The 9,710-nt window shown below is 34.5% G+C and overlaps 1 protein-coding gene across 1 annotated transcript; it reads left to right on the top strand.

Annotated features, from left to right (window-relative positions):
- The first annotated feature begins 7,221 nt into the window (after positions 1-7,221).
- LOC139876047 (receptor-like protein kinase ANXUR2) lies at positions 7,222-8,587 on the top strand. Its single transcript, XM_071863344.1, has 2 exons — positions 7,222-8,169; positions 8,471-8,587. Exons 1-2 carry the CDS (start codon positions 7,222-7,224, stop codon positions 8,585-8,587), a joined length of 1,065 nt encoding a protein of 354 aa, XP_071719445.1.
- Positions 8,588-9,710: the final 1,123 nt, after the last annotated feature.

The raw sequence follows: 9,710 nt of genomic DNA, 5'->3' as shown, positions 1-9,710 counted from the left end.
TATTTGATTCGGGTGCGGATAGAAGCTATATGAGTAGAGATTTTTGTGCTAAATTAAGTTGTCCATTGACGCCTTTGGATAGTAAATTTTTACTCGAATTAGCAAATGGTAAATTAATTTCAGCAGATAATATATGTCGGAATCGAGAAATTAAACTGGTTAGCGAAACATTTAAGATTGATTTGATACCAGTAGAGTTAGGGATTTTTGATGTGATAATCGGTATGAACTGGTTGAAAGAAGTGAAAGCAGAGATCGTCTGTTACAAAAATGCAATTCGCATTATACGAGAAAAAGGAAAACCCTTAATGGTGTACGGAGAAAAGGGCAACACGAAGCTACATCTTATTAGTAATTTGAAGGCACAAAAACTAATAAGAAAAGGTTGCTATGCTGTTCTAGCACATGTCGAGAAAGTACAAACTGAAGAAAAGAGCATCAATGATGTTCCCATTGCAAAATAATTTCCCGATGTATTTCTGAAAGAATTACCGGGATTACCCCCACATCGATCCGTTGAATTTCAAATAGATCTTGTACCAGGAGCTGCACCAATAGCTCGTGCTCCTTACAGACTCGCACCCAGCGAGATGAAAGAACTGCAAAGCCAATTACAAGAACTTTTAGAGCGTGGTTTCATTCGACCAAGCACATCACCGTGGGGAGCTCCTGTTTTGTTTGTCAAGAAGAAAGATGGTACTTTCAGGTTGTGTATCGACTACCGAGAGTTGAACAAACTTACCATCAAGAACCGCTACCCACTACCGAGAATCGATGACTTATTTGATCAACTACAAGGCTCGTCTGTTTATTCAAAGATTGACTTACGTTCCGGGTATCATCAAATGCGGGTGAAAGGAGATGATATTCCAAAGACTGCTTTTAGAATACGTTACGGTCATTACGAGTTTATGGTCATGCCGTTTGGTTTAACTAATGCACCAGCTGTGTTCATGGACCTTATGAACCGAGTGTGTGGACCATACCTTGACAAGTTTGTCATTGTTTTCATTGATGACATACTTATTTACTCAAAGAATGACCAAGAACACGGTGAACATTTGAGAAAGGTGTTAGAAGTATTGAGGAAGGAAGAATTGTACGCTAAGTTTTCAAAGTGTGCATTTTGGTTGGAAGAAGTTCAATTCCTCGGTCACATAGTGAACAAAGAAGGTATTAAGGTGGATCCGGCAAAGATAGAAACTGTTGAAAAGTGGGAAACCCCGAAAACTCCGAAACACATACGCCAATTTTTAGGACTAGCTGGTTACTACAGAAGGTTCATCCAAGACTTTTCCAGAATAGCAAAACCCTTGACTGCATTAACGCATAAAGGGAAGAAATTTGAATGGAATGATGAACAAGAGAAAGCGTTTCAGTTATTGAAGAAAAAGCTAACTACGGCACCTATATTGTCATTGCCTGAAGGGAATGATGATTTTGTGATTTATTGTGACGCATCAAAGCAAGGTCTCGGTTGTGTATTAATGCAACGAACGAAGGTGATTGCTTATGCGTCTAGACAATTGAAGATTCACGAACAAAATTATACGACGCATGATTTGGAATTAGGCGCGGTTGTTTTTGCATTAAAGACTTGGAGGCACTACTTATATGGGGTCAAAAGTATTATATATACTGACCACAAAAGTCTTCAACACATATTTAATCAGAAACAACTGAATATGAGGCAACGTAGGTGGATCGAATTGTTGAATGATTACGACTTTGAGATTCGTTACCACCCGGGGAAGGCAAATGTGGTAGCCGATGCCTTGAGCAGGAAGGATAGAGAACCCATTCGAGTAAAATCTATGAATATAATGATTCATAATAACCTTACTACTCAAATAAAGGAGGCGCAACAAGGAGTTTTAAAAGAGGGAAATTTAAAGGATGAAATACCCAAAGGATCGGAGAAGCATCTTAATATTCGGGAAGACGGAACCCGGTATAGGGCTGAAAGGATTTGGGTACCAAAATTTGGAGATATGAGAGAAATGGTACTTAGAGAAGCTCATAAAACCAGATACTCAATACATCCTGGAACGGGGAAGATGTACAAGGATCTCAAGAAACATTTTTGGTGGCCGGGTATGAAAGCCGATGTTGCTAAATACGTAGGAGAATGTTTGACGTATTCTAAGGTCAAAGCTGAACATCAGAAACCATCAGGTCTACTTCAACAACCCGAAATCCCGGAATGGAAATGGGAAAACATTACCATGGATTTCATCACTAAATTGCCAAGGACTGCAAGTGGTTTTGATACTATTTGGGTAATAGTTGATCGTCTCACCAAATCAGCACACTTCCTGCCAATAAGAGAAGATGACAAGATGGAGAAGTTAGCACGACTGTATTTGAAGGAAGTCGTCTCCAGACATGGAATACCAATCTCTATTATCTCTGATAGGGATGGCAGATTTATTTCAAGATTCTGGCAGACATTACAGCAAGCATTAGGAACTCGTCTAGACATGAGTACTGCCTATCATCCACAAACTGATGGGCAGAGCGAAAGGACGATACAAACGCTTGAAGACATGCTACGAGCATGTGTTATTGATTTCGGAAACAGTTGGGATCGACATCTACCGTTAGCAGAATTTTCCTACAACAACAGCTACCATTCAAGCATTGAGATGGCGCCGTTTGAAGCACTTTATGGTAGAAAGTGCAGGTCTCCGATTTGTTGGAGTGAAGTGGGGGATAGACAGATTACGGGTCCAGAGATTATACAAGAAACTACCGAGAAGATCATCCAAATTCAACAACGGTTGAAAACCGCCCAAAGTCGACAAAAGAGCTACGCTGACATTAAAAGAAAAGATATAGAATTTGAAATTGGAGAGATGGTCATGCTTAAAGTTGCACCTTGGAAAGGCGTTGTTCGATTTGGTAAACGAGGGAAATTAAATCCAAGGTATATTGGACCATTCAAGATTATTGATCGTGTCGGACCAGTAGCTTACCGACTTGAGTTACCTCAACAACTCGCGGCTGTACATAACACTTTCCACGTCTCAAATTTGAAGAAATGTTTTGCTAAAGAAGATCTCACTATTCCGTTAGATGAAATCCAAATCAACGAAAAACTTCAATTCATCGAAGAACCCGTCGAAATAATGGATCGTGAGGTTAAAAGACTTAAGCAAAATAAGATACCAATTGTTAAGGTTCGATGGAATGCTCGTAGAGGACCCGAGTTCACCTGGGAGCGTGAAGATCAGATGAAGAAGAAATACCCGCATCTATTTCCAGAAGATTCGTCAACACCTTCAACAGCTTAAAATTTCGGGACGAAATTTATTTAACGGGTAGGTACTGTAGTGACCCGAACTTTTCCATGTTTATATATATTAATTGAGATTGATATTTACATGATTAAATGTTTCCAACATGTTAAGCAATCAAACTTGTTAAGACTTGATTAATTGAAATAGGTTTCATATAGACAATTGACCACCCAAGTTGACCGGTGATTCACGAACGTTAAAACTTGTAAAAACTATATGATGACATATATATGGTTATATATATAGTTAACATGATATTATGATAAGTAAACATATCATTAAGTATATTAACAATGAACTACATATGTAAAAACAAGACTACTAACTTAATGATTTTGAAACGAGACATATATGTAACGATTATCGTTGTAACGACATTTAATGTACATATATCATATTAAGAGATATTCGTACATCATAATATCATGATAATATAATAATTTAAAATCTCTTTTGATATTATAAACATTGGGTTAACAACATTTAACAAGATCGTTAACCTAAAGGTTTCAAAACAACATTTACATGTAACGACTAACGATGACTTAACGACTCAGTTAAAATGTATATACATGTAGTGTTTTAATATGTATTCATACACTTTTGAAAGACTTCAAGACACTTATCAAAATACTTCTACTTAACAAAAATGCTTACAATTACATCCTCGTTCAGTTTCATCAACAATTCTACTCGTATGCACCCGTATTCGTACTCGTACAATACACAGCTTTTAGATGTATGTACTATTGGTATATACACTCCAATGATCAGCTCTTAGCAGCCCATGTGAGTCACCTAACACATGTGGGAACCATCATTTGGCAACTAGCATGAAATATCTCATAAAATTACAAAAATATGAGTAATCATTCATGACTTATTTACATGAAAACAAAATTACATATCCTTTATATCTAATCCATACACCAACGACCAAAAACACCTAAAAACACTTTCATTCTTCAATTTTCTTCATCTAATTGATCTCTCTCAAGTTCTATCTTCAAGTTCTAAGTGTTCTTCATATATTTTACAAGTTCTAGTTACATAAAATCAAGAATACTTTCAAGTTTGCTGGCTCACTTCCAATCTTGTAAGGTGATCATCCAACCTCAAGAAATCTTTGTTTCTTACAGTAGGTTATCATTCTAATACAAGGTAATAATCATATTCAAACTTTGGTTCAATTTCTATAACTATAACAATCTTATTTCAAGTGATGATCTTACTTGAACTTGTTTTCGTGTCATGATTCTGCTTCAAGAACTTCGAGCCATCCAAGGATCCATTGAAGCTAGATCCATTTTTCTCTTTTCCAGTAGGTTTATCCAAGGAACTTAAGGTAGTAATGATGTTCATAACATCATTCGATTCATACATATAAAGTTATCTTATTCGAAGGTTTAAACTTGTAATCACTAGAACATAGTTTAGTTAATTCTAAACTTGTTCGCAAACAAAAGTTAATCCTTCTAACTTGACTTTTAAAATCAACTAAACACATGTTCTATATCTATATGATATGCTAACTTAATGATTTAAAACCTGGAAACACGAAAAACACCGTAAAACCGGATTTACGCCGTCGTAGTAACACCGCGGGCTGTTTTGGGTTAGTTAATTAAAAACTATGATAAACTTTGATTTAAAAGTTGTTATTCTGAGAAAATGATTTTTATTATGAACATAAAACTATATCCAAAAATTATGGTTAAACTCAAAGTGGAAGTATGTTTTCTAAAATGGTCATCTAGACGTCGTTCTTTCGACTGAAATGACTACCTTTACAAAAACGACTTGTAACTTATTTTTCCGACTATAAACCTATACTTTTCTGTTTAGATTCATAAAATATAGTTCAATATGAAACCATAGCAAATTGATTCACCCAAAACGGATTTAAAACGAAGAAGTTATGGGTAAAACAAGATTGGATAATTTTTCTCATTTTAGCTACGTGAAAATTGGTAACAAATCTATTTCAACCATAACTTAATCAACTTGTATTGTATATTATGTAATCTTGAGATACCATAGACACGTATACAATGTTTCGACCTATCATGTCGACACATCTATATATATTTCGGAACAACCATAGACACTCTATATGTGAATGTTGGAGTTAGCTATACAGGGTTGAGGTTGATTCCAAAATATATATAGTTTGAGTTGTGATCAATACTGAGATACGTATACACTGGGTCGTGGATTGATTCAAGATAATATTTATCGATTTATTTCTGTACATCTAACTGTGGACAACTAGTTGTAGGTTACTAACGAGGACAACTGACTTAATAAACTTAAAACATCAAAATATATTAAAAGTGTTGTAAATATATTTTGAACATACTTTGATATATATGTATATATTGTTATAGGTTCGTGAATCAACCAGTGGCCAAGTCTTACTTCCCGACGAAGTAAAAATCTGTGAAAGTGAGTTATAGTCCCACTTTTAAAATCTAATATTTTTGGGATGAGAATACATGCAGGTTTTATAAATGATTTACAAAATAGACACAAGTACGTGAAACTACATTCTATGGTTGAATTATCGAAATCGAATATGCCCCTTTTTATTAAGTCTGGTAATCTAAGAATTAGGGAACAGACACCCTAATTGACGCGAATCCTAAAGATAGATCTATCGGGCCCAACAAGCCCCATCCAAAGTACCGGATGCTTTAGTACTTCGAAATTTATATCATATCCGAAGGGTGTCCCGGAATGATGGGGATATTCTTATATATGCATCTTGTTAATGTCGGTTACCAGGTGTTCACCATATGAATGATTTTTATCTCTATGTATGGGATGTGTATTGAAATATGAAATCTTGTGGTCTATTATTATGATTTGATATATATAGGTTAAACCTATAACTCACCAACATTTTTGTTGACGTTTTAAGCATGTTTATTCTCAGGTGATTATTAAGAGCTTCTGCTGTCGCATACTTAAATAAGGACGAGATTTGGAGTCCATGCTTGTATGATATTATGTAAAAACTGCATTCAAGAAACTTATTTTGTTGTAACATATTTGTATTGTAAACCATTATGTAATGGTCGTGTGTAAACAGGATATTTTAGATTATCATTATTTGATAATCTACGTAAAGCTTTTTAACCCTTTATTGATGAAATAAAGGTTATGGTTTGTTTTAAAATGAGTGCAGTCTTTGAAAAACGTCTCATATAGAGGTCAAAACCTCGCAACGAAATCAATTAATATGGAACGTTTTTAATCAATAAGAACGGGACATTTCAGGTGGGTCCCACAATAATGCGTCGCAACTAACCGTCGCAAATACTTTTTACGGCGAACCATAGGAGTCGTTCCTTTTGCGACGAGACATCCCCGTAAAAGACATATTGCGGCGGGCCGTACGACCTTTTGCGGCGACCTTCGTCGCCTCAAATGAGCATGTTTCCTGTAGTGACATGGCAAGTTCCAGCTTCTAAAATACCAGGTAAGATACCGGATACGATTGAACTATTGCTATATTGGTGCTTCTTTATTTATTTTATAGCATAAAACAAAGGTGTATTCAGAGTATCTAGACTAGGACCGTGTACAACTCAATTTCTTTCACAAGTGGCTCAATTTTTAATTATCTTGATGAATAAAACATTGATTATATTATATAAATTAATTTTTTTACTAAAACAAATTAGTGGATGAGCTGGTGCCAGGCTGCCAGCTATTAACAAATACTAATTTGAATTGAAAAAGAAGAAGAAACTTACGAGTAATATTTTATAATAATGTCGATGTCGATGTCGATGTCGATGTCGATGTCGATGTCTATGTATGTCTATATACAAGAGATGAAGATTGCTATATTTTTGCTTAATTACTCGCATTCACATTCACATTCATGTTGATTTTCACTTGATTAATCAACCGAAACATGGCATCAACATTAACCACGGAGTTTGGTCACTTACAAATCCCACTTGAAGACGTTCAACACGCAACCAACAACTTTTCCGACAAAAATGTCATCGGAAAAGGTGGTTTTGGAAAAGTGTACAAAGGAAACTTGAAAACCGCTTCCGGAGAATCGATGAAAATTGCGGCTCGAAGGTTAGACCGTAGGCGTGGGCAAGGAGACTTTGAGTTCTGGACAGAGGTCTCGGTTCTTTCAAGTCTCAAGCATAAAAATATAGTCACTCTGATCGGGTTTTGTGACGAAAATGGTGAGAAGATTATCATACACCGCCATTATGGCAAAGGAAGTCTCAATATGCATTTAAACAACACAAACCTCACATCACTTCAAAGACTTGAGATAGCAGAAGGTATTGCAGATGCAATAAACTACTTACATAGACTACCTGGAGAGAGTTATCATGTAATACATCGAAACATTAATAGCTCTACTATCTTATTGAATAATAAATGGCAGCCTAAGTTATCCGGATTTGAGTTTTCTATCAAACATCAAAAAGATAGAATTAATCAAATTTACATTACTAAACCTATTGGCACACCTGGGTATATTGACCCTGATACACACAAAATAGGAGGTGTGACGTACAAATCGGATGTTTACTCAATGGGAGTCGTATTTTTTGAGATCTTGTGCGGGAGAAAAGCGTATGACCCTGATGCTCATGATGATAATAAGTTTCTAGTTCAGCTGGCTAGGTCTCATTGCAAAAACAAGACGCTGCGTGATATAATAATCCATCATGATCATCTATGGAATCTATGGAATGGTCAATATAACTATGATGTGTGTGATTATTTATCAACACAAGCGTATCATTGCACAACTGAAGCTGAAGCAGATCGCATAGATACGTATAACGTTTGGGGCTTATTACATACTATAGTCAATTTAATCAAATATCCGGTAATTTAAGACGATCCGTAATATATATATATATATATATATATATATATATATATATATATATATATATATATATATATATATATATATATATATATATATATATATATATATATATATATATATATATATATATATATTAATTATTTATTACATATATCGGTTGTTTAAAATGATTTACTAACTCCGTAAAAATTCTACTGCGCACTAAACAAATGAACATTTTAAATTTCATTCAGATGAGATACTTCTAAATCTCTAATTTTGTGACGTTCGCCATTTAATTGTTTTATATATGTAGAATGCATCCACGGAGTCAGGTGATGCACTCAGAGACTCGGTAGACGACAATGCTCGTGGGTCATTTAAGCCAACCAAGGTACCTTTTTATATTATAAAGAGGGGTAAGGGAAAGTAACCAATCGGGAAGCAAATTTTTATTTTTTTTTTCATTTTTTCCGATTTTTTTCAAACATTAAAATCACACGAAAACATGAAAATTTAAAAAAGACACTTTGTAATGAATGTTATTATTTAGACGGGAAAATGATCGACAATAATAATATTGATCGTGAAGAATGTTAATCTTCGAACGTCATGTTTTGTGAAGTATTTTTTGTTAAAATTTAGTCCGATTTAGAGTTTAGGGTTTAGAGTTTAGTGTTTTGGGTTTAATCCCTAAACCCTAAACTCTAAACCGTTCGTGTTAAAGACTCAATCTAAATCCTAAATCTAAACCCTAAACCCTAAATTTCTAAACCCTAAATTTCTAAACCCTAATACCTAAACTCTAATATTTATACTCTAACTTCTAAAACCTCAAAATACGCTCGAAAAACACGATCGAAGATTAACATTCTTCAAGATCAATATTATCTTGAATGTTATTTTCTTTTTTGCGTTTTTCCGCCAAAATAAAAACATTTATCACAAAGCGTCTTTTTTAAATGTTCATATTTCCATCCAATCTTTAATTTTCGTGAACAAAGATTTTTTCGAAAAACGAAGAAAAAAAAAATTTGCTTCTCCCCGCTTCCCCACAATTGGTTACTTCCCCCTTGATCCTACCACTTATAAAGAGAAAATTATATCGATAATACTTGTAGTTTATATATATTATTAAAATTAAAATTATATCAATCCTCTTTATCTTTGGCAAATTATACGATCATATCTAATTAATTTGGTGGTGCATGTTAATTGAGGGATTTGATTAAACACTATGTTTTGATGATGATGAGAATTACTACAAGTAACCGACAAAAATGTTAAAGTAAAAACGCAATTTCATAAACTAGCAAACGACTGAAACACACAAAGCTAAAATCCAAAAGTGTCGTTTTACTAAAGAAGCATGCATACGGTTAATACCACAGTTGGACTGAAGGATTAACCCTCGATGCTTTGTAACATACAGTCAACATCACGGATATGCCATGAATCAACAATAGTTTTCTCTATTTAAACCACACTTTACAAATCTAATGATCACTTATGGTTTGACACTATCAATGGTTGGAACTTCATCTAACGTATATTAT

This window comes from Rutidosis leptorrhynchoides, chromosome 11 (genome assembly GCF_046630445.1).
Source record: "Rutidosis leptorrhynchoides isolate AG116_Rl617_1_P2 chromosome 11, CSIRO_AGI_Rlap_v1, whole genome shotgun sequence".
Lineage (NCBI taxonomy): Eukaryota > Viridiplantae > Streptophyta > Magnoliopsida > Asterales > Asteraceae > Rutidosis > Rutidosis leptorrhynchoides.
The sequence above is the reverse complement of the archived record's forward strand: the minus strand, read 5'-3'. Positions and strand labels throughout refer to the sequence as shown.